Raw genomic sequence first — 25,554 nt, forward strand, 5'->3', positions numbered from 1 at the left:
GGGTTGCAGATCAGTATTGATGCAGTGGAACGGGATTGGAGGGCAGCATGACCACTTCCTGTTCGCATGTTTTTCTGATCCTCTGGATTCCTCCCACAGTCAAAAGATGTGCAGATTTGGTGGATTGGCCATGATCAATTACGCCTTCGTGTCCAAAAAGGCGAGATGGAGTTGCTGGGTTACGGGGATAGGGTAGAGGTGTCGTCTTAAGTAGGGTGCTCTTTACAAGGGCCCAGTGGCCTCCTTCTGCACTGTAGATTCTATGTTCCAGCTCAGGAATGAGAGAGGATACGGAATTTCTATTGAATCTGGAGAGCATTGATGGTACACACACACACACAGATACATGCAGGCAAGCACACACACACAGATGCACAACACGTGCACCCATATACACACACATGTATACACATGTGCAGACAATTGACATACCAACGCAAGTGCACCCATATACACAAATGCATGTCTACACATACACATACGGAGCATACATACGGACATACACATGTGCACACACACACACAAATATGTGCATGCATACTGACACACACGTGTGTACGTGCACACACACACACATGTGCATGCATAGAACCTTAGAAGTCCTATGGTGCAGAAGGTGGCCATTCGGCCCATCGAGTCTGCACAAACCCTCTGACAGAGCACCCTAACCCCCTCCCCTCCCCTATCTCCAGAATCCCAAATCCCACCCCACCGTGGGAGGAAACCGGAGCACCCGGAGGAAATCCACGCAGACACGGGGGGGAGCGTGCGGACTCCGCACAGACAGTGACCCAAGGTTGGAACTGAACCTGGGTCCCTGGCACTGTGAGGCAGCAGTGCTAACCACTGTGATACCCCATGTGCAACATACATTAACACACGTGTTTATGTGTGGACGCACGCCTTTGTATTTATAACCCTAACACTCCACACAGAGAGGTGGTGGGAATGGAGGGGGAGAGTGGGGGGGGGGGGGGGGGGGTCATTGAGAGAAAATCCGTGAGGCTTATCATTGTGATTCCATTTTCAAAAGAAAGTGAGGAATGGTTAAATTGATGAGCCTCCTCCTCTCTCCTTGTCTGAACATCTGCCTGAGACCAGGAGCCGACTCTTTATGTGAACAACGCTCACTGAAACCAGAGGAACCAGTTTGTCATTGTACCTGCGGGGCACATGTTTTGCATTGAAACCAGACATAAAGTTATTCAAAACCGTAACATAACACCTATGTGTTACACACAATCACATGGATCGGGTGGGGGACTTGGCTGTGGGAGGGGGATGGTGGATGGTACAATCTGGAATACACTTGCCTGAAAGGGTGGTGACTGGTTCAATAATGACGTACAAAAGGAACTTGATCGTTACTGGAAACGGGACACGTTAGCAGAGTCTGGAGAGGGATTGCACGATGAGTAACCTGATAGCACTTTCAAAGACTCACAATGGGCCAAAGGGCCTCCTCCTGTACTAGAAGATACGATGAAGTGGAGATGCCGGCGTTGGACTGGGGTGAGCACAGTACAAAGTCTTACAACACCAGGTTAAAGTCCAACAGGTTTGTTTCGATGTCACTAGCTTTCGGAGCGCTGCTCCTTCCTCAGGTGAATGCAGAGGTATGTTCTGTCTATATATATATTTCTGGAACATACCTTTGCATTCACCTGAGGAAGGAGCAGCGCTCCGAAAGCTAGTGACATCGAAACAAACCTGTTGGACTTTAACCTGGTGTTGTAAGACTTCTTACTAGAAGATACGAAACAGCACAGAAAATGACCACTTGGCCCGATAAGCATTGACAGTACACACAAGCATCCTCCCATTCTCATGGCCTCTTCTGACAAAGCCAAATGTTCCTCGCGTGAAGCCTCCCTTTCTACCAGGCCATGTGGCCAGAAAGGTGATCCACACTTTTAGTGTCGAGGGGGAGATGGTGGCACAGTGGTAATGTCTTCCAGAGGCCCTAATGCTCTGGGGAGAGGTTCGAATCCCATCATGGCAGCTGAATCTAAATTCAATTAATAAAGATCTGGAATTGGCCGGGGTCAGCAGGAGTCAGCTGACTTACGGGAGTGTAATGGTGGGAGCAAAATGGCTGGACGGTGATCTGGCTGGGGGGGGGGGGTTGCTGCTGTATTGGCCAAAGAGGAGCTGGAGGTAGAAGAGGGAGTCGGGGCGGTGGTCCGCCGCCTGGGGGACTGGAGGGTGCGGGAGGCGCGGGCACGTGGCTGGCCTAAAAAAGGGGATGGCTAGTCGGCAGGGGTGGGGGGTGAGTAGCCCCGTGATCCGGCTGATAACATGGAATGTGAGGGGCCTGAATGGGCTGGTCAAGAGGGCCCGGGTGTTCGCGCACTTAAAGGGATTGAAGGCAGACGTGGTCGTGCTCCAGGAGACACACTTGAAGGTGGCAGATCAGGTCAGGCTGAGAAAGGGATGGGTAGGGCAGGTCTTTCACTCAGGGCTGGATGCGAAGAATAGAGGGGTTGCAATACTGGTGAGGAAGTGGGTGTCGTTTGAGGCGATGAATATTGTGGCGGATAATGGAGGTCGATATGTGGTGGTGAGTGGTAGGTTGCAGGGGGTGCGGGTGGTACTGGTGAACGTGTATGCCCCGAATTGGGATGATGCCGGATTTATGAAACGTATGTTGGGTCGGATACCGGATCTGGAGGCAGGGAGCTTGATAATGGGGGGGGGACTTCAACACGGTGTTGGACCCAGCACTGGACCGTTCTAGGTCCAGGACGGGTAAGAGGCCGGCTGCGGCCATGGTGCTCAGCGAGTTTCTGGACCAGATGTGGGGAATGGATCCGTGGAGGTTTGCCAGGCCGGTGGCCAGGGAATTTTCTTTTTTCCCCCACGTCCATAAAGCCTATTCCCGGATAGATTTCTTTACAATGAGTAGGGCACTAATCCCGAAAGTGGAGGGAACGGAATATTCGGCTATAGCCATCTCGGATCACGCCCCGCATTGGGTGGAGCTGGAGTTGGGGGAAGAGAGGGACCAGCGCCCGTTGTGGCGCCTCGATGTGGGACTGTTGGCAGATGAGGAGGATGTGCGGGTGGATCCTGGGGTGTATTCAAAGATACATGGAGGCCAATGACAATGGGGAGGTGCAGGTGGGGGTCGTCTGGGAGGCTCTGAAGGCGGTGGTTAGGGGAGAGCTAATTTCCGTTAGGGCCCATAGGGAGAAGAGGGAGAGGAGGGAGAGGGAGAGATTGGTGGGGGAGATATTAAGGGTGGACAGGAGCTATGCAGCGGCCCCCGAGGAGGGGCTGCTTCGGGAGAGACGAAACCTCGAAATGGAATTTGATCTATTGACCACGGGAAAAGCAGAGGCACAGTGCAGGAAAATGCAGGGGGCGGTATATGAGTATGGGGAGAAGGCGAGCCGGATGCTGGCACATCAGCTTTGTAAGAGGGAGGCAGCGAGGGAGATTGGTGGAATTAGAGATAGAGGGAGGAATATGGTGCGGAGTGCGGTGAGAATGAACAAGGTATTTAGGGACTTCTATGGGGATCTGTATAGGTCTGAGCCCCCGGAGGGTGGGGGGGGGATGCGGCGATTCTTGGACCAACTGAGGTTCCCGAGGGTGGAGGAGGAGCAGGTGGCTGGTTTGGAGGCGCCGATTGGGCTGGAGGAGCTGGTTAAAGGATTGGGGAGCATGCAGGCGGAGAAGGCCCCGGGACTGGACGGGTTCCCGGTTGAACTTTACAGAAAGTATGTGGACCTGCTGGGCCCGTTGCTGGTGAGAACTTTCAATGAGGCGAGGGAGGAGGGGACCCTGCCCCCGACAATGTCCCGGGCGCTGATCTCGTTGATTTTGAAGTGGGATAAGGATCCATTGCAATGTGGATCGTATAGGCCGATTTCGCTCCTTAATGTAGATGCTAAGTTGTTGGTGAAGGTGCTGGCTACGAGGATTGAGGATTGTGTCCTGGAGGTGATCCATGAGGACCAGACGGGGTTTGTGAAGGGCAGGCAGTTAAACACGAATGTGCGGAGGCTCTTAAATGTGATCATCATGCCCTCGGTGGAGGGGAAAGTGGAGGTAGTGGCGGCTATGGACGCGGAGAAGGCCTTTGATCAGGTGGAGTGGGAGTATCTCTGGGAAGTGCTTAGGAGGTTTGGGTTCGGGGAAGGGTTCATAAGATGGATCAGGCTGTTATATAGGGCCCCAGTCGCGGGTGTGGCTACGAACCGGCGGAGGTTGGAGTACTTTAGGTTGTACCGCGGGACAAGGCAGGGGTGTCCCTTATCCCCCTTGTTGTTTGCACTGGCAATTGAGCTACTGGCCATGGCATTGAGGGAGTCTAGGAACTGGAGGGGATTGGTCCAGGGGGGGGGAAAACACCGGGTGTCATTATATGCTGATGACCTGTTGTTATATGTTGCAGACCCAGTGGAGAGGATGGCAGAGGTTATGCGGCTCCTTAGGGAGTTTGGGGATTTCTCGGGCTATAAGCTCAACGTGGGGAAGAGTGAGCTCTTTGTGGTGCATGCAGGGGACCAGGGAAGGGGGATAGACGAGCTACCGCTGAAGAGGGCGGAGAGGAGCTTCCGATACCTGGGGATCCAGGTAGCTAGGAGCTGGGGGGGCCCTGCACAAACTTAATTTGACATGGTTGATGGAGCAGATGGAGGAGGACTTCAAGAGATGGGATATGCTGCCACTTTCCCTGGCGGGTAGGGTGCAGTCGGTCAAGATGACGGTCCTCCCGAGGTTCCTGTTTGTGTTCCAGTGCCTGCCCATTCTAATCCCCAAGGCTTTTTTAAAACGGGTAAGCAGGATTATTATGGGATTCGTATGGGCGAATAAGACCCCGAGGGTGAAGGGGGTGTTTGTGGAGCGTAGCAGGGACAGGGAGGGGGAGGGGGGTGGGGTGCGCTGGCGCTGCCGAATCTGTGTGGGTATTATTGGGCAACTAATGGGGCGATGATCCGTAAGTTGGTAATGGAGGGAGAGGGGGCGGCGTGGAAGTGGCTAGAGGTGGCGGCTTGTGTGGGTACAAGTCTGGGGGCGCTGGTGACGGCACCGTTGCCACTTCCGCCGACAAGGTACACCACGAGTCCGGTGGTGGCGGCGACTCTGAAGACCTGGGGGCAGTGGAGGCGACATAGGGGCGAGGTGGGGGCCTCGGTCTGGTCCCCGATACGAGAGAACCACAGGTTCGTTCCGGGTAGGATGGGTGGGGGGTTTCTGAGCTGGCATCGGGCTGGGATTAAAAGAATGGGGGACCTATTCATCGATGGGACTTTTGCCAGCCTAGGGGCGCTGGAGGTGAAATTTGGGTGACCTCCCGGGAATGCTTTTAGGTACATGCAAGTGAGGGCGTTTGTGAGACGGCATGTGAGTGAATGTCCGCTGCTCCCAGCACAAAGGATTCAGGACAGGGTGATTTTGGGTGTATGGGTGGGAGACGGCAAGGTCTCAGCGATCTATCAGGAGCTGCAGGAGGCCTCGGTGGAGGAGTTAAAGGAAAAGTGGGAGGAGGAGCTGGATGAAGATCTGTGGGCTGATGCCCTGAGTAGGGTTAATTCTTTCTCCTCTTGCGCCAGGCTCAGTCTAATGCAGTTCAAAGTTGTCCATAGGGCGCATATGGTAGGGGCGAGGATGAGTAGGTTTTCTGGGGTGGAGGACAGATGTTTGAGATGTTCAGGGAGCCCAGCAAATCACGGCCATATGTTTTGGACGTGCCGGGCTGGAGGGGTTCTGGAGGGGCTTTACGAGGGCTATGTCCAAAGTGGTGAACACCCGGGTCAAGCCGAGCTGGGGATTAGCATTATTTGGGGTATTGGACGAGCCGGGAGTGAAGGAGCCGAAAGAGGCCGGAGTTCTGGCCTTTGCGTTCCTGGTAGCCCGGCGGAGGATCCTACTAATGTGGAGGGATGCAAAGCCCCCCAGTGTGGAAGCTTGGATTAACGATATGGCAGGGTTCATCAAGCTGGAGAGGATAAAGTTTGCCTTGCGAGGGTCTGTGCAGGGGTTCCTCAGGCGGTGGCAACCGTTCCTAGACTTTCTCGCGGAACGTTAGGTGGAGGTCAACAGCAGCAGCAACCGGGGGGGGGGGGGGGGGCGGCGTTCGGTTTTTCTGTTTTGGTTAGGTTAGAGTGGGGCGTTTTTCCTTACTGGCGTGTTTATTTGTTAAATGGGGGTTATTGTATTTTGGTGGAAATCTCATGTACAATTTTTGCTTGTTTTGTGCGTTATTCTTTTTTTTCCTGGTATGAGTGTTTTGAAAATCGTTGAAAATTTGAATAAATATATATTTTTTAAAAATTAAAACAATCTGGAATTGAAAGCTGGTCTCAGTAACAGCGACCTGGACAACCATTGTTGTAAAAACCCATCTGGTTCACTCATGTCCCCTTCAGAGAAGGAAATCTGCCGTCCTTACCCGGTCTGGCCTACACGTGACTCCAGAGCCACAGCAATGTGGTCGACTCTTAACTGCCTCTCTGAAAATGACAGTGTGAGACACTCAGTTCAAGGGCAATTAGGGCTGGGCATTAAATACCCGGGCTGGCCCAGCGACACCCACATCTCATGAGAGGAGATGAGGTTAGTGTTATGCTAATGTTTGTTTCAGGAGTCTGAGTTGCCATGGTGACATACATTTTTCCATGCATGTTGCAGCCTGGAGCTATGGATCGAGATGATCGAGGTCCCAAATTCGTTCCATCACGTGGTTGGCCAGAATTCGCTGCCTCTCGTGTTGCCCCCAATGGTGTGTGTTGGAAGGTTGGGTGGCACAGTGGTTAGCACTGTTGCTTCACAGCTCCAGGGTCCCAAGTGCGATTCCTGGCTTGGGTCACTGTCTGTGCGGAGTCTGCACATTGAAGAAAAAAAAATGAAAATCGCTTTTTGTCACAAGTCGGCTTCAAATGAAGTTACTGTGAAAAGCCCCTAGTCGCCACATTCCGGCGCCTGTTCGGGGAGGCTGGTACGGGAATTGAACCGTGCTGCTGGCCTGCCTTGGTCTGCTTTAAAAGCCAGCTCTTTAGCCCTGTGCTAAACCAGCCCCTGGTCCCGTGTCTGCGTGGGTTTCCTCCGGGTGCTCCGGTCTCCTCCCACAGTCCAAAGATGTGCAGGTTAGGTGGATTGGCCATGCAAAATTGCCCCTTAGTGTCCAAAAAAAGGTTAGGTGGGGATACTAGGATGGGGTGGAGGTGTGTGCTTAGGTAGGATGCTCTTTCCAGGGTCCAGTGCAGGTTCGATGGACCGAATGGCCTCCTTCTGCACTGTAAGTTCTGTGATTTACAAGTTGATGCTCAGCTGTTTGGCCATGATACAAACATACTTTCCGTGCCTCTAAGGTCCGGGGGTTGGACTCAAACTCAGAGCATCTGGTAGAGATTCTGTCACAAAATCTCTTCCCTCTGGGTCCAGCTATTCTTCCTAAATCCTTTACTTGATCATTAGATTCACCCAAAAGTGGATACAATATCCCTACACCCACCGGTTAGGTCCCCTTCCAAAATTTTAAGGACGCCAATCGACTACACCACCCCAACAGTTGCGAGGTGGGGTGCTCTCCACCTTCAAGCCACTGATTGGCCAGGAAAATTCTAGCCCCACATCTTGAATATCTGAGTCCAAGTTATTGGCATCAGTGGTAAACGGCAATGATACCTGTATGGATTTCTGCAAATCACGGGGCGAGATCTTCCAGCTAATCAGTGGGATTTTGCAGCCCAGCCGTGGGTCTGCCTGATATACCCCACACCCCTCACTGTAACACTGATATACCCCACACCCCTCACTGTAACACTCTGATATACCCCACACCCCCTCACTGTAACACTCTGATATACCCCACACCCCCTCACTGTAACACTGATATACCCCACACCCCTCACTGTAACACTCTGATATACCCCACACCCCCTCACTGTAACACTCTGATATACCCCACACACCTCACAGTGACACTCTGATATACCCCACACCCCTCACTGTAACACTCTGATATACCCCACACCCCTCACTGTAACACTCTGATATACCCCACACCACTCACTGTAACACTCTGATATACCCCACACCCCTCACTGTAACACTCTGATATACCCCACACCCCTCACTGTAACACTCTGATATACCCTACACCCCTCACTGTAACACTCTGATATACCCACACCCCTCACTGTAACACTCTGATATACCCCACACCCCTCACTGTAACACTCTGATATACCCCACACCCCTCACTGTAACACTCTGATATACCCCACACCCCTCACTGTAACACTCTGATATACCCCACACCCCTCCCTGTAACACTGATATACCCACACCCCTCACTGTAACACTCTGATATACCCCACACTGTAACACTCTGATATACCCCTCACTGTAACACTGATATACCCCACACTGTAACACTCTGATCTACCCCACACTGTAACACTCTGATCTACCCCATACCTGTAATAATCCACAGGAGGCGGGGTTCCGTCACTACACCAGTATTTATTTGCATTAACTTCTATACACGAGCAGCTCCAAACAGTGCTGCTAGCATTCCAGTCAACTTAAGACTGCCGCACAAAGCCTACACAGGTGCTTATATGGGCCCCCTCAATGAGCTATCATTGAGGGAGCTCATACTCCAATTGGCCAACCAATAATGCCAATTGGAGGTCATTACACCCCTCCCCCCCAAGGTCCGAGGAATTCCTGCCAGCTGGCATTCCTCTGAGCTTCTTCCTGCTCCTCCTGTCCGGCTCGGTCACCTCTGTGTCGTCCGCCGGGTCGTTCTCCGACGTGGGTGGGGTGTACCTTATAGGTGCCCGTCTTTTCCTTGACGACCTCCTTGGAAGTTGCACTTCCTCCTCCTCGGGGAGAGGTGTCGCGGCGGTCTCGTCGAACGTGTCCATCTCCGACTCTGACAACTGGATGACGGGGTCTGGAGAAATTGCTCGGGGCTGGGGTGTGGGTATCTTTCCCGTCTGAGCTATCCCAGCTTGAGGCGGTCCTGCTTAGACTGCCTCCAGGTGTGGTTCCGCTGCCCTTATTTGGTCCAGGTGTTTCTTCAGCACCTTACCTCCTATTGAAACTTCATATGATATGGGCCCTGTTTGGGACTCTACCGTGCCTTTGACCCACGTTGGTCCATTCCCATAATTCTTGACCCAAACCGGTGCCCCCACCTGGAAATGTCTCTGCTGCCGACTATTATCGGGGCAGCACGGTAGCCTTGTGGATAGCACAATTGTTTCACAGCTCCAGGGTCCCAGGTTCGATTCTGGCTTGGGTCACTGTCTGTGCGGAGTCTGCACATCCTCCCCGTGTCTGCGTGGGTTTCCTCCGGGTGCTCCGGTTTCCTCCCACAGTCCAAAGATGTGCGGGTTAGGTGGATTGGCCATGATAAATTGCCCTTAGTGTCCAAGATTGCCCTTAGTGTTGGGTGGGGTTGCTGGGTTATGGGGATAGGGTGGCGGTGTTGACCTTGGGTGGGGTGCTCTTTCCAAGAGCCGGTGCAGACTCGATGGGCTGAATGGCCTCCTTCTGCACTGTAAATTCTATGATTATCATGCCCCCTGTGTTGGACCTCCTATTGTTTCTCCACTTTCCCCGTTAAATTTGGGAAAAGGAGACTCAGCCTCGTTCGCAGCTGCCTCTTTCCCATGAAGTGTTCAGCTGGCGGTATGCCCGTTGTGGAATGCGGTGTGGTCCTGTAATCAAACAGCCAGCGGGAGAGCTTTGTGTCCATTGACGCTGCCGGCTGCTTCTTGAGTCCCGCTTTTAGTGCCTGGACCGCTCTCTCTGCCAGGCCGTTGGACGCTGGATGGTAAGGGGCCATTTTGATGTGGCGGAATCCGTTTCCCTTTAGGAATTTTCCTAATTCCCCACTTGTGAATGCCGTTCCGTTGTCCGACACCAATACCTCCGGAAGTCCATGTGTTGCAAACGAGGTCCTGAGCTTTTCAATTGTCGATGCTGTGCTTGCCACGTTTACCCGGTGGACGTCCAACCATTTGGAGTGGGCGTCCACTATCACCAAAAACATTGAGCCCATGAAAGGGCCGGCGTGGTCAATATGCAGGCAGGTCCACGGTCTGCCTGGCCATTCCCACGGGTGCAATGGCGCAGCTGGTGGCACTCTGCCCCTGTTGGCACTCCTGGCACCGACGTACCAAGGCTGCTATGTCTGTGTCCAATCCTGGCCACCAAACGTAGCTTCGAGCTAGCATCTTCATTTTAGACACCCCTGGGTGTCCGTGATGTAACTCGGTTAAGATTGCCCGACGGCCCTGAGCTGGGACCATTACCCGGGCTCCCCATAATAGGATACCGTCTTCTACGGTGATTTGGTCCCTTCTGCTCCAGTATGGGTGCATCTGGGGCTCCACTGGTCTCTCCAGTTCCCCTGTTAGCAGTAAATGCTTCATCTTGGCTAAAAGTGGGTCTTTTTGCGTCCACAACCGAATATGTTGTGCGTCCACTGGTAGGGTGTCCAAAAAATTTAGAGTCGTTACTGTCTCCTCTACTTTCGGTATTAGCGGCGGGGTGTCTGGGAGGGGAAGTCTGCTCAAAGCATCTGCATTTGCTACTAGCGTTCCCGGTCTGTGCTCCAGAACGTATCTATACGCCGCCAGTAGCAACGCCCAGCGTTGGATTCTAGCTGATGCAATCGGGCGTATTGACTTGTCTTCTTTTAATAACCCTAATAACGGCTTATGGTCCGTCACTATGGTGAATTTACGCCCGTACAGATACTGGTGAAATTTTTTTACTGCAAATATCACCGCCAGTCCTTCCTTCTCGATTTGGGCATACTTTCTCTCAGCCATCGCCAAGGTCCTCGAAGCATAGGCTATTGGCCGTTCTTCCCCATTCCTTCCTCTACGGGCTAAGACGGCTCCTACCCCGTAAGGTGATGCGTCACACGTGACCACCAACTCCTTCCTTGGGTGATAATGCTCTAGGACATTTTCGGATGACAGCTGTTCCTTAATGTCCCTAAATGCTCGGTTTTGGCGGGCGGACCATTTCCACTCGTCCCTTTTTTAGTAGCTGCTAGAGGGGTTCTAGGATGGACGCCCTATTTTCAATAAATTTGCCATAATATGTTACCAATCCTAGAAATGATCGTAGCTCCTGGACCGTGGTGGGAGCTGGGGCTTCTTTTATTGCCCTTACTCGGTCTTCCAAAGGGTGTAAGCCCGACTCGTCTACTTTATATCCCAGGTACGTCACTTGTGGGGCCAGAAAAACACATTTTTCTCTTTTCAGCCGTACGCCTGCCTTTGCGAAACGCCTGAGCACTTCCTCCAGGTTCCTTAAGTGTTCCCTGTTTGTCCTACCCGTGATTAAGACATCGTCCAAATAAATCGCCACCTGCGGTAGTCCCTGCAGAATATTTTCCATCGTACGCTGGAATATAGCGCAGGCTGATGACACTCCGAAGGGTAGCCTAGTATAATGAAAAAGTCCCTTCAGGGTGTTGATCGTAGCGAACTTCTGGGAGTCCTTGTCCAGTTTTAACTGCAGGTAGGCGTGGCTCATGTCCAGTTTCGTGAACAAAAGCCCACCTGCCAATTTGGTCGTCTATTTTGGGGATCGGGTATTTGTCCAGCAGTGCGTATTTGTTTACCGTCTGTTTGAAATCTCCACAGAGACGTATCGAGCCGTCTGGCTTCAAAATTGGTACCACCGGCGCTGCCCATTCCGAGAACTGTACTGTCTGATAATGCCGTTGCGCCGTAACCCTTTCTATTTCGACATCTACTTTCTTCCTAAATGCAAAAGGTACCGGCCTGGCCTTACAAAATTTCGGAAGGGCTTCTGGGTCCACGTGCAAAGGTGCTTTGGCGCCTATAATTTCCCCCAAACCTTCTTGGAAGACCTCCGGGTATTTTTGGAGTACTCCACTCAACTGCCCGCTTCCACTCTGGAAAATTTTCATCCAATCCAAGTTTAGGTCTTTCAGCCAGTTCCGTCCTATTAAGTTCGGTCCAGAGCCCTCTACTATCGTCAATGGTAATCTGAGCAATTGTTTGTCATATTCCACGGGTACATGAGTCGTGCCTAGAACTTCCAGAGGTTCCCCCGTGTAGGTTTAAACTTTTGTCGATGTTTTTGTTAGGGTTAGTGGCTGGAGTCCATCTTTGATTTTTTAAAATGCTGCCACTCCCATTACTGATACGGCCGCACCCGTGTCTATTTCCATTATTGTCGGCCGACCGTTCACCCATGGGGTAATCTTAATAGGTTCTGCTTTCTTCGTCGCAATATTATATAGTTGTTCCTCTTCGGAGGAGGATGGGGCATCTAGGTTGTGTACTTCCCTGCGTCCCCACCTGCTATTCCTCTTTTGCCACCTCCTTCTAGGGTTTCTGTCGCTGTTACCCCACTCTGTCTGGTGCCAGAAACGGTCCTTCTCTGTTGGGGGAGCCTCAGCCGGTAGTTCCCTCTGTCTCCAGTTAGTCCTAGCAGACTTGGGGGCAGTTCTGGGGTTTTCCTTTGGCCCTCTGTTCCTCAGGCTTTTCCTGAGGGTGGTTATCTGGTAGCTGGACCCGTTGTGGTAGTCCCTCTCCCAGGTATCTACCTCCATTGGCGTGCCTTGTAGTTCCTGCGCCCCACTTGCTGCCTTTTCTAGGGACAGTGCGAGCTGTAACGCCCGCCTGCAGTCTAGCTGCGTTTCCGCCAACAGGCGCTTCTGCATTGGGAGGCCATTTATGCCACACACTAACCGGTCCCGAAGCATTTCATTTAGCGTCGGGCCGAACTCACATTTTTCCGCCAGCCTTCTCAGGCGGGTCAAGAAATTTGTGACTGACTCTGTCTTCCCGCTTCGTTGTGTAGAATCTGTACCGACGCAAAATGAGGGGTGGTTTTGGGTCATAGTGCTCTTCCACCAATTTCGGTAATTCTTGGAAAGGTATCGTGTCCGGCGTATCTGGATAAGTTAGACTACGTATAATGGCGAAAGCTGAGTGTCCGCACGCCGACAGCAGTATAACCCGTTTCCTTCTGTCCTCCGTTATCTCTTTGGCCTGGAAAAAGTAACACATTCTCTCCACATACTGGGACCAGTCCTCAATAGTCGGGTCGAATGCATCCAACTTCCCAAAAAGAGGCATTTTTGAAAGAGCAAGGCTTACCCTCCGAGTGCGGTAGCTGGTCTCCGCGAGGTTCTTTGTTTACCTCGTCGCCACTGTAATGATCCACAGGAGGCGGGGTTCCGTCACTACACCAGTATTTATTTGCAATAACTTCTATACAAGAGCAGCTCCAAACAGTGCTGCAAGCATTCCAGTCAACTTAAGACTGCCTCACAAAGCCTACACAGGTGCTTATATGGGCCCACTCAATGAGCTATCATTGAGGGAGCACATACTCCAATTGGCCAACCAATAATGCCAATTGGAGGTCATTACAACACCCCTCACTGTAACACTCTGATATACCCCACACTGTAACACTCTGATATAACCCACACCCTCACTGTAACACTGATATACCCCACACCCTCACTGTAACACTCTGATATACCCCACACTGTAACACTCTGATATACCCCACACCCCTCACTGTAACACTCTGAAATGAAATGAAAATTGCTTATTGTCACAAGTAGACTTCAATGAAGTTACTGTGAAAAGCCCCTAGTCGCCACATTTCGGGGAGGCTGTTACAGGAATTGAACCGTGCTGCTGGCCTGCTTTGGGTCTGCTTTCAAAGCCAGCGAGTTAGCCCTGTGCTAAACAGCCAAACGCCACACTGTAACACTCTGATATACCCCACACCCCCACACTGTAACACTCTGATATAACCCACACCCCTCACTGTAACACTCTGATATAACCCACACCCCTCACTGTAACACTCATATACCCCACACCCTTCACTGTAACACTCTGATATACCCCAGACCCCTCACTGTAACACTCTGATATACCCCTCACCCCTCACTGTAACACTCTGATATACCCCACACCCCCACACTGTAACACTCTGATATAACCCACACCCCTCACTGTAACACTCATATACCCCACACCCTTCACTGTAACACTCTGATATACCCCAGACCCCTCACTGTAACACTCTGATATACCCCACACCCCTCACTGTAACACTCTGATATAACCCACACCCCTCACTGTAACACTCATATACCCCACACCCTTCACTGTAACACTCTGATATACCCCAGACCCCTCACTGTAACACTCTGATATACCCCACACCCCTCACTGTAACACTCTGATATACCCCACACCCCCTCACTGTAACACTCTGATATACCCCACACCCCTCACTGTAACACTCTGATATACCCCACACCCCCACACTGTAACACTCTGATATAACCCACACCCCTCACTGTAACACTCATATACCCCACACCCTTCACTGTAACACTCTGATATACCCCAGACCCCTCACTGTAACACTCTGATATACCCCACACCCCTCACTGTAACACTCTGATATACCCCACACCCCCTCACTGTAACACTCTGATATACCCCACACCCCTCACTGTAACACTCTGATATACCCCACACCCCTCACTGTAACACTCTGATATACCCCACACCCCTCACTGCAACATTCTGATATACCCCACACCCCTCACTGTAACATTCTGATATACCCCACACCCCTCACTGTAACACTCTGATATACCCCACACCCCCTCACTGTAACACTCTGATATATCCCACACCCCTCACTGTAACACTCTGATATACCCCACATCCCTCACTGTAACACTCTGATATACCCCACACCCCTCACTGCAACATTCTGATATACCCCAGACCCCTCACTGTAACATTCTGATATACCCCACACCCCTCACTGTAACACTCTGATATACCCCACACCCCCTCACTGTAACACTCTGATATATCCCACACCCCTCACTGTAACATTCTGATATTCCCCACATCCCTCACTGTAACACTCTGATATACCCCACACCCCTCACTGTAACACTCTGATATACCCCACACCCCTCACTGTAACACTCTGGTATACCCCACACCCCTCACTGTAACACTCTGATATACCCCACACCCCTCACTGTAACACTCTGATATACCCCACACCCCTCACTGTAACACTCTGATATACCCCAGACCCCTCACTGTAACACTCTGATATACCCCTCACCCCTCACTGTAACACTCTGATATACCCCGCACCCCTCACTGTAACACTCTGATATACCCCACACCCCTCACTGTAACACTCTGATATACCCCACACCCCTCACTGTAACACTCTGATATACCCCTCACCCCTCACTGTAACACTCTGATATACCCCACACCCCTCACTGTAACACTCTGATATACCCACACCCCTCACTGTAACACTCTGATATACCCCACACCCCTCACTGTAACATTCTGATATACCCCACACCCCTCACTGTAACATTCTGATATACCCCACATCCCTCACTGTAACACTCTGATATACCCCACACCCCTCACTGTAACACTCTGATATACCCCACACCCCTCACTGTAACACTCTGATATACCCCACACCCCTCACTGTAACACTCTGATATACCCCTCACCCCTCACTGTAACACTCTGATATACCCCGCACCCCTCACTGTAACACTCTGATATACCCCACACCCCTCACTGTAACACTCTGATATACCCCACACCCCTCACTGTAACACTCTGATATACCCCTCACCCCTCACTGTAACACTCTGATATACCCCACACCCCTCACTGTAACACTCTGATATACCCACACCCCTCACTGTAACACTCTGATATACCCCACACCCCTCACTGTAACATTCTGATATACCCCACACCCCTCACTGTAACACTCTGATATACCCCACACCCCTCACTGCAACATTCTGATATACCCCACACCCCTCACTGTAACACTCTGATATACCCCACACCCCTCACTGTAACACTCTGATAAACCCCACACCCCTCACTGTAACACTCTGATATACCCCACACCCCTCACTGCAACATTCTGATATACCCCACACCCCTCACTGTAACACTCTGATATACCCCACACCCCTCACTGCAACATTCTGATATACCCACACCCCTCACTGTAACACTCTGATATACCCCACACCCCTCACTGGAACATTCTGATATACCCCACACCCCTCACTGTAACACTCTGATATACCCCACACCCCTCACTGCAACATTCTGCTATACCCACACCCCTCACTGTAACACTCATATACCCCACACCCCTCACTGCAACATTCTGATATACCCCACACCCCTCACTGCAACATTCTGATATACCCACACCCCTCACTGTAACACTCTGATATACCCCACACCCCTCACTGTAACACTCTGACATATCCCACACCCCTCACTGTAACACTCTGATATACCCCACACCCCTCACTGTAACACTCTGATATACCCCACACCCCTCACTGTAACACTCTGATATACCCCACACCCCTCACTGTAACACTCTGATATACCCCACACCCCTCACTGCAACATTCTGATATACCCACACCCCTCACTGTAACACTCATATACCCCACACCCCTCACTGCAACATTCTGATATACCCCACACCCCTCACTGTAACACTCTGATATACCCCACACCCCTCACTGCAACATTCTGATATACCCACACCCCCCACTGTAACACCCTGATATACCCCACACCCCTCACTGTAACACTCTGACATATCCCACACCCCTCACTGTAACACTCTGATATACCCCTCACCCCTCACTGTAACACTCTGATATACCCCACACCCCTCACTGTAACACTCTGAATTGTAATTTTAAAGGTTTAATCTTGTTTACAGGAAAGACAATTGAAATGGTGCTCTTGTTGTTGTAGGCTTTATGGTTCCTATTCCAGTTTAGAAGGTGGGAATGTGTCCGTGGCGATGGAGGATTTCACCGGGGGAATAGCTGTGTCCATCAAAATGAGCTCCACCACCTCAGATGGTCTGTGGCTGATGGTTAAACGTGCTCTCACCCAGCAAACCCTGGCATCTTGTTCTATTGAGGTAATGCCAACATTCCGCTGCTTTTACAATCGCTGTTCATCTGCCCCAGCGAGAGTCTCCGATTTGGTCTCGCTCGGCCCCCTGGAGGCCTTGTCACTCAGGCTGACATGGTCCTGGGGCAAAGGGTAGCACGGAGCCACAGCAAATGGCCAATGGCTATCTCAAGGCAGGAGACCTTCTGCCATGGCTCCTCTCCCTTGACTGTGACGTTACCAGTGGCTCAGTCTGGCGGGTGGTGTCGGGCTGGGGGAGGGGACACATCAAAATTTTGGGAGAGGAGAGATCGCGGTTTGTGGAGGGGGAGAGAGGGGTTTGGGGAGAGCGGGGTTTGGGGAAAGGGGATAGTTGGGTTTGGGGAGAGGACAGACCGGGGTCTGGGAAGAGGGGAGAGTGGGGTTTGGGAAGAGGGGAGAGCGGGGTTTGGGGAGAGGGGAGATCGGGATTTGGGGAGATGGGTAGATTGCGGTTTGGGGAGAGGGGATAGCGGGGTTTGGGGAGAGGGGAGAGTGGGGTTTGGGGAGAGGGGAGAGTGGGGTTTGGGGAGAGGGGAGAGCGGGGTTTGGGGAGAGAGAGATTTGGGGAGAGGGGAGTGTGGGGTTTGGGGAGAGCGGGGTTTGAGGAGAGGGGAGAGCGGGTTTGGGGTGGGGAAGAGTGGGGTTTGGGTAGGGTGTGGTTTGGGGAGAGCGGTGTTTGGGGAGAGTGGGGTTTGGGGAGAGGGGAGAGCGGGGTTTTGGGAGAGCGGGGTTTGGGGAGAGCAGGGTTTGGGGTGAGGGGACAGTGGGGTTTGGAGAAGGGGAGAGCAGGGCTTGGGGGGAGTGTGGTTTGGGGAGAGCAGGGTTTGGGAAGAGCGGGGTTAGGGGAGAGGGGACAGTGGGTTTTGGGGAGAGGGGAGAGTGGGGTTTGGGAAGAGCGGGGTTTGGGGAGAGAGAGATTTGGGGAGAGGGGAGTGTGGGGTTTGGGGATAGCGGGGTTTGGGGAAGGGGAGCAGGGTTTGGGGAGAGCGGGGTTTGGGGAGAGGGGGGTTTGGGGAGAGGGGAGAGCGGAGTTTGGGAGAGGGGGTTTGGGGAGAGGGGGGTTTGGGGAGGGGGAGTGCGGAGTTTGGGGAGAGGGGGTTTTGGGGTGAGTGGAGTTTGGGGAGTGGGGGTTTGGGGAGAGGGGGTTTTGGGGAGAGGAGAGAGCGGAGTTTGGGGAGAGGGTGTTTTAGGGGAGAGCGGAATTTGAGGAGAACCGGGTTTGGGGAGACGGTGGTTTGGGGAGAGGGGAGAGCGGAGTTTGGAGAGGGGGTGTTTGGGGAGAGGCGAGAGCAGGGTTTGGGGAGACGGGGGTTTGGGGTGAGGTGAGAACGGAGTTTAGAGAGGGGGTGTTTGGGGAGAGGCGAGAGCCGGGTTTGGGAAGAGAGCGGTTTGGGGGGAGCAGGGTTTGGGGGGAGAGGAGTGCGGGGTTTGGGGAGAGTGTGGTTTGGAGAGAGGGGAGAGCGGGGTTTGCGGAGAGTGGGGTTTGAGGAGAGGGGAGAGCGGGTTTGCTGTGGGGGAGAGTGGGGTTTTGGGAGGGTGTGGTTTGGGGAGAGCGGTGTTTGGGGAGAGGGGAGAGCGGGGTTTGGGGAGAGTGGGGTTTGAGGAGAGTGGGGTTTGGGGAGAGGGGAGTGGGTTTTGGGCAGAGGGGAGAGTGGGGTTTGGGGAGAGCGGGGTTTGGGGAGAGCGGGGTTTGAGGCGAGGGGAGAGCGTGGTTTGGGGAGAGCGGGGTTTGGGGAGAGGGAGGATTGGGGAGAGCGGGGTTTGGGCACACCAGGGTTTTGGGTTTAGGGAGAGCGGGGTTTGGGGAGAGCGGTGTTTGGGGTTTGGGGAGAGAGGGGTTTGGGGAGAACGGAGTTTGGGGTTTGGTGAGAGCGGGTTTTGGGGAGAGCGGGGTTTGGGGAGGGGAGAGCAGGGTATGGGGAGGTGGAGAACGGGGTTTCGGGAGAGCAGGGTTTGGGGAGAGCAGTGTTTGGGGAGAGCGGGGTTTGGGGAGAGCGGGGTTTGGGGAGAGGGAGGATTGGGGAGAGCGGGGTTTGGGGACGCCAGGGTTTTGGGTTTGGGGAGAGCGGGGTTTGGGGAGAGCGGAGTTTGTGGTTTGGGGAGAGCGGAGTTTGGGGTTTGGTGAGAGCGGGGTTTGGGGAGAGCGGGGTTTGGGGAGGGGAGAGCGGGGTATGGGGAGGTGGAGAACGGGGTTTGGGGAGAGCGGGGTTTGGGGAGAGCAGGGTTTGGGGAGAGCAGTGTTTGGGGAGAGCGGGGTTTGGGTAGAGCAGGGTTTGGGGACAGGGGAGAGTTTGGGGAGAGCAGTGTTTGGGGAGAGCGGGGTTTGGGGAGAGCAGGGTTTGGGGAGAGCAGTGTTTGGGGAGAGCGGGGTTTGGGGAGAGCAGTGTTTGGGGAGAGCGGGGTTTGGGGAGAGCAGTGTTTGGGGAGAGCAGGGTTTGGGGAGAGCAGTGTTTGGGGAGAGCGGGGTTTGGGGAGAGCGGGGTTTGGGGACAGGGGAGAGTTTGGGGAGAGGGGAGAACGTAGTTTGGGGACAGCGGGGTTTGGGGAGAGCGGGGTTTGGGGAGAGCAGTGTTTGGGCAGAGCGGGGTTTGGGGAGAGCGGGGTTTGGGGAGAGCAGTGTTTTTTAAAAAATAATTTTTATTAAAGGTTTTCAAAAAATATCAATAACAAAATGAGAAAGAAAAAAGAACCCAACAGGGTTAAGTACAAAACACAATCTAAAAAAGCAACCCCCCAAACCCCTCCCCCCCCGTGCCTAAATAATAAATTAACCTTAACACCCCGACTTAAGACAACAGGTGTATACACCCCCTCAGACCCTTCCAGTGTAAATAACATAAACAAAAATAAAGTAAACCCCCCCCCCCCCCCTCCCCGAGTTGCTGCTGCCATTGACCAATGTCTATCGTTCTGCCAGAAAGTCTAAGAACGGTTGCCACCGCCTAAAGAACCCTTGTACCGACCCTCTCAAGGCGAATTTCACCCTCTCCAATTTAATGAACCCTGCCATATCGCTGATCCAGGATTCCACGCTTGGGGGCCTCGCATCCTTCCACTGAAGGAGAATCCTTCGCCGGGCTACCAGGGACACAAAGGCCATAATTCCGGCCTCTTTCGCCTCCTGCACTCCCGGCTCCTCGGGGAGAGCAGTGTTTGGGGAGAAACGGGGTTTGGGGAGAGCGGGGTTTGGGGAGAGCGGGGTTTGGGGAGAGCGGGGTTTGGGCAGAGCAGTGTTTGGGGAGAGCGGGGTTTGCGGAGAGCAGTGTTTGGGGAGAAACGGGTTTGGGGAGAGCGGGGTTTGGGGAGAGCGGGGTTTGGGCAGAGCAGTGTTTGGGGAGAGCGGGGTTTGCGGAGAGCGGGGTTTGGGCAGAGCAGTGTTTGGGGAGAGCAGTGTTTGGGGAGAGCGGGGGTTGGGGAGAGCGGGGTTTGGGCAGAGCAGTGTTTGGGGAGAGCGGGGGTTGGGGAGAGCGGGGTTTGGGCAGAGCAGTGTTTGGGGAGAGCAGGGTTTGGGGAGAGCGGGGGTTGGGGAGAGCGGGGTTTGGGCAGAGCAGTGTTTGGGGAGAGCGGGGTTTGGGGAGAAACGGGTTTCGGGAGAGCGGGGTTTGGGGAGAGCGGGGTTTGGGCAGAGCGAGGTTTGGGGAGAGCAGTGTTTGGGGAGAGGGGAGAGCGGTGTTTGGGGAGAGGGGAGAGCGGGGTTTGGGGAGAGGGGAGAGCAGAGTTTGCGGAGAGCGGGGTTTGTGGAGAGCAGTGTTTGTGGAGAGCGGGGTTTGGGGAGAGTGGGGTTTGGGGAGAGGGGAGAGCGGGGTTTGGGGAGTGGGGTTTGGGGAGAGGGGAGAGGGGGGTTTGGGGAGAGCGGGGTTTGGGACAGGGGGGTTTGTGGAGAGCGGTGTCTGGGGAGAAGGGGGGCGGGGTTTCGGGAGAGCGGGGTTTGGGGACTGCAAGGTTTGCGGAGAGCGGGGTTTGGTGACAGCAGGGTTTGTGGACAGCACGGATTGTGGAGAGCGGGGTTTGGGGAGAGGGGAGAGCGGGGTTTGGGGAGAGGGGAGAGCGGGATTTGGGGAGAGCGGGGTTTGGGGAGGTGGGATAGTGTGGTTTGGGGAGGGAGATTGGGGTAGTTGGGGTAACTGGGGGTGTTGAGGGGAGAGGGGAAGAGGGGAAGACCGGGAGTGTTGGGGAGAGGGGAGGCAGTGTGGACAGTGGCCATGGTGGAGAGCAAAGCTGAGGTCTCAGCAAAGAGAGGAATGGGGTTTGGGGTTCCAGGGAGATTCCCCACCCACATCTAAATAAATAACCTTTATTGTCACAAGGAGGCTTACATTAACACTGCAATGAAGTTACTGTGATAAGCTCCCAGTCGCCACATTCCGGCGCCTGTTCGGGTACAGAAAGGGAGAATTCAGAATTCTCAGCTGGTATGGGAATTGAACCCGTGCTGCTGGCCTTGTTCTGCATCACAAACCAGCTGTCTAGCCCACTGAGCTAAACCAGTCCCTTTCCACCTGGCACCCTTTCCATTGAGGCTGGGCGTGAGTAAACCTCATGGTGTCTTCCCAGTTCCATGAGTGGGACACACAACAGGGGACGCTGAACAGCAAGGGCAGGAGCTCCCAATAGCGGGAAGGGTGATAACATGGATCGAGCACTGCAGATTCTTGGGAACTGGGAGTAAGATATTTTAATTTACGGCTGATTCCCAACCTAACGATCCCGTTAAACTTTGAATTCTTTTCCAGGCCAAAGACAAAGAGGATATGGAGAAGGACAACGGTCTTGGTTTGTTGAAGGCACACGCTTATGCGATCACGGAAGCAGACAGGGTGAGTATCTGACCAGACTGCATTATCTCATTCAAGTTTACATCCTCGTTTTCAAATCCCCCCACGGCCTCACCCCTCGCGTTATCTGTCACTCCCTCCAACCCCACCACCCTCCGAGATCTCTGCGCTCATTGAATCCTGGGCCTCTTGTTTACTCCTGATCTTAATCACTTCATGATTGGCAGCCCCGTCTTCAGCTGTGCTGGGTCCTAAGCTCTGGAATTCCCTCCCTTCCCCGCTCCGGCTCTCTACCTCACTTTGCTCCTTTAAGACACTCCTCAAAATCAACGTCTTGGATCAAGCTCTGGGCCACCTGAACTCATATCTTCTTACGTGGCTCAGAATATGTTTTATTCTGGTTTATCTTTCGAGGCGGTAGGGTAGCACAGTGGTTAGCACTGTTGCTTCACAGCTCTAGGGTCCCAGGTTTGAATCCCGTCTTGGGTAACTGTCTGTGCGGAGTCTGCACGTTCTCCCCGTGTCTGCGTGGGTTTCCTCCGGGTGCTCCGGTTTCCTCCCACAATCCAAAGATGCACAGATAAGGTGGATTGGCCATGCTAAATTGCCCTTAGTGTCCAAAAAGATTAGGTGGGGTTACGGGGATAGGGTGGAGGCGTGGGCTTAAGTGGGGTGCTCTTTCCAAGGGCCGGTGCAGACCCGATGGGCCGAATGGCCTCCTTCTGCACTGTAAATTCTAAAGGTTCTGCTGTCCATAAGACAGATAGATGAGCTTTGGATGAGTTACGGGATCAGGAAGCCTTCACCTCGAGTTCTCTCACTGCCTCTGATACATACTTGCTTCTGGAGGAGGCCGCTCCGTTTTGTTTTATTTGCTTGCAGCCTGGGCGAGCCTCTCCCAGGACTCAAGAGTCAACATCGAAACTCCCAAGAAAGTGAATTCTTCAGAGTGTCCTTGTCCCGTTTCCGTTGGCTTTCTTTGTTTTACAATGCTGCTGTGAGACTCTGTGGGGCATTCCAGTATAAATAGTCACGTGGTAATACAGCCCTTGAGCATTGCTGAGAAAAAGGACAGAGGCAAGAATGTCAAATTTCAAAGGAACAAGTTATGTCGCACATGGAAAGGGTGCGGATTGGTTGGCAAGTCAACACTGATTGGCTGAGGCGTCACCATGGAACGATTGTCTCCTGTGCTTTTATTTAATTCAAAAATCGGTTCACTGCCTTGGTCGCCTCACAGCGCCAAGGTCCCAGGTTCGATTCCGACCTTGGGTGTTCTCCCGTATCTGTGTGGGTTTCCTTCGGGTACTCCGGTTTCCTCCCACAGTCCAGGTTAGGTCCAGTGCGACCCCCCACACTCCGCGCACTGTCGCGCGAGCCAAGCAAATGGCCATTGACTTTGGCAGAACTTGAAGATTCCATGGTGAGCTGTTTATCCCTGTGGAAACCTGCCTTGGGCGGGCTGAATAAATCCGGCCCTCTGGAGACGACTCTTCAAGATTTACTCAATAGTCTAGCTGGCTGGTTTAGCACACTGGGCTAAATCGCTGGCTTTTAAAGCAGACCAAGGCAGGCCAGCAGCATGGTTCAATTCCCGTACCAGTCTCCCCGAACAGGTGCCGGAATGTGGTGACTAGGGGCTTTTCACAGTAATTTCATTTGAAGCCTACTTGTGACAATAAGCGACTTTCATTTTCATGTTCCACAACCCAGTCTCATCCACTTGTTTCCCATCGCTAGGTGAAGCTGGATGGATCCTCGGTAAAACTCTTCCGATTACGGAATCCATGGGGCCGCACGGAGTACATCGGAACATGGAGTGACAGGTACGAGGGAGGAGGTCCTCCCAGGACAGGTACAGCACGGGGTTAGATACAGAGTAAAGCTCCCTCTACACTGTCCCCATCAAACACTCCCAGGACAGGTACAGCACAGGGTTAGACACAGAGTAAAGCTCCCTCTACACTGTCCCCATCAAACACTCCCAGGACAGGTACAGCACGGGGTTAGATACAGAGTAAAGCTCTCTCTACACTGTCCCCATCAAACACTCCCAGGGCAGGTACAGCACGGGGTTAGATACAGAGTAAAGCTCCCTCTGCACTGTCCCCATCAAACACTCCCAGGACAGGTACAGCACAGGGTTAGATACAGAGTAAAGCTCCCTCTGCACTGTCCCCATCAAACACTCCCAGGACAGGTACAGCACGGGCATTAGATACAGAGTAAAGCTCCCTCTACACTTTCCCCATCAAACACTCCCAGGACAGGTACAGCACGGGGTTAGATACAGAGTAAAGCTCCCTCTCCACTGTCCCCATCAAACACTCCCAGGACAGGTACAGCACGGGGTTAGATACAGAGTAAAGCTCCCTCTACACTGTCCCCATCAAACACTCCCAGGACAGGTACAGCACAGGGTTAGATACAGAGTAAAGCTCCCTCTGCACTGTCCCCATCAAACACTCCCAGGACAGGTACAGCACGGGATTAGATACAGAGTAAAGCTCCCTCTACACTTTCCCCATCAAACACTCCCATACAGATACAGCATGGGGTTAGATACAGAGTAAAGCTCTCTCTACACTGTCCCCATCAAACACTCCCAGGACAGGTACAGCACGGGGTTAGATACAAAGTAAAGCTCCCTCTCCACTGTCCCCATCAAACACTCCCAGGACAGGTACAGCACGGGGTTAGATACAGAGTAAAGCTCCCTCTCCACTGTCCCCATCAAACACTCCCAGGACAGGTACAGCACGGGGTTAGATACAGAGTAAAGCTCCCTCTACACTGTCCCCATCAAACACTCCCAGGACAGGTACAGTCATCATTGGATATTGTGCCTTATTCTTGCACTGAAGCTGTGCGATATTTACCACTCATCCTTTCTTACTCAAGAATCCATTTGTACGCTCACTGGGATCTGCATTTTCCCAAACAGATTTCAGTGCTGACCTTTGTGTCTCAGTGACATTGCTCTGGATGAGTTTCTCAGGGATGTCTAACATATTCTCTCCTTGCTGCAGGTCCCCTTTGTGGAATGGTGTTAGTGACCAGGAGAAGGTCAGACTGAAGCTGAAGATTAAGGATGACGGGGAATTCTGGTAGGTGCTTTAGGCCAAACCCACTCTCAGTCTGATTGAACTCTCTGTTCACCAATGGTTTGTTAATGAAAGGCGATCTCTGGCTCAGTGCTGGGTCGGTAGCTAACCGGTCAGACAATGACACCGATGGGTTCCATGGTTGTTGGGAGGATAACTCTGCCAATGGAGGGATTACACAGTGCGAGGTAAGGCCTGGAAACACGTTGTAAGAGCATCGTGTGAAGACCCATCGCTGAGCTCTGATTGGCGTGCGCGCAGTTACCTCAGAACCCTGGAGTAGGGATGGGAGTGGTTCTGGGATCCTCATTGATATCCGGCAACTTCCAATGGAAACTCTGCCGACCTGCGAAAACCCCTGCAGTCGAATAGGCTGGTATTGATGCCGATAAGAATTGAATATCTGCGGGCAGCACGGTGACGCAGTGGTTAGCACTGCTGCCTCACGGCGCCGAGGTCCCAGGTTCGATCCCAGCCCCGGGTCACTGTCCGTGTGGAGTTTGCACATTCTCCCCGTGTTTGCGTGGGTTTCGCCCCCACAACTCAAGGATGTGCAGGATAGGTGGATTGACCACGCTAAATTGCCCCTTAATTGGAAAAAATGAATTGGGTACTCTAAATTTATAAAAAATAAATTAATTAATTGAA

General features: G+C 52.9%; 1 protein-coding gene across 1 annotated transcript in view; it reads left to right on the forward strand.

The window, feature by feature from the left end:
- The window catches only part of LOC140402428 (calpain-2 catalytic subunit-like), a 282,202-nt gene that overhangs the window by 24,206 nt on the left and 232,442 nt on the right, over positions 1-25,554 (forward strand). The window contains exons 5-8 of the mRNA XM_072490199.1: positions 16,842-17,013; positions 21,761-21,844; positions 23,543-23,628; positions 24,832-24,909. Of these exons, the coding sequence (XP_072346300.1) occupies positions 16,842-17,013; positions 21,761-21,844; positions 23,543-23,628; positions 24,832-24,909 (420 nt within the window). The remainder of the gene's footprint in view (positions 1-16,841; positions 17,014-21,760; positions 21,845-23,542; positions 23,629-24,831; positions 24,910-25,554) is intronic.

The sequence above is a fragment of the Scyliorhinus torazame genome, chromosome 25 (assembly GCF_047496885.1).
Source record: "Scyliorhinus torazame isolate Kashiwa2021f chromosome 25, sScyTor2.1, whole genome shotgun sequence".
Lineage (NCBI taxonomy): Eukaryota > Metazoa > Chordata > Chondrichthyes > Carcharhiniformes > Scyliorhinidae > Scyliorhinus > Scyliorhinus torazame.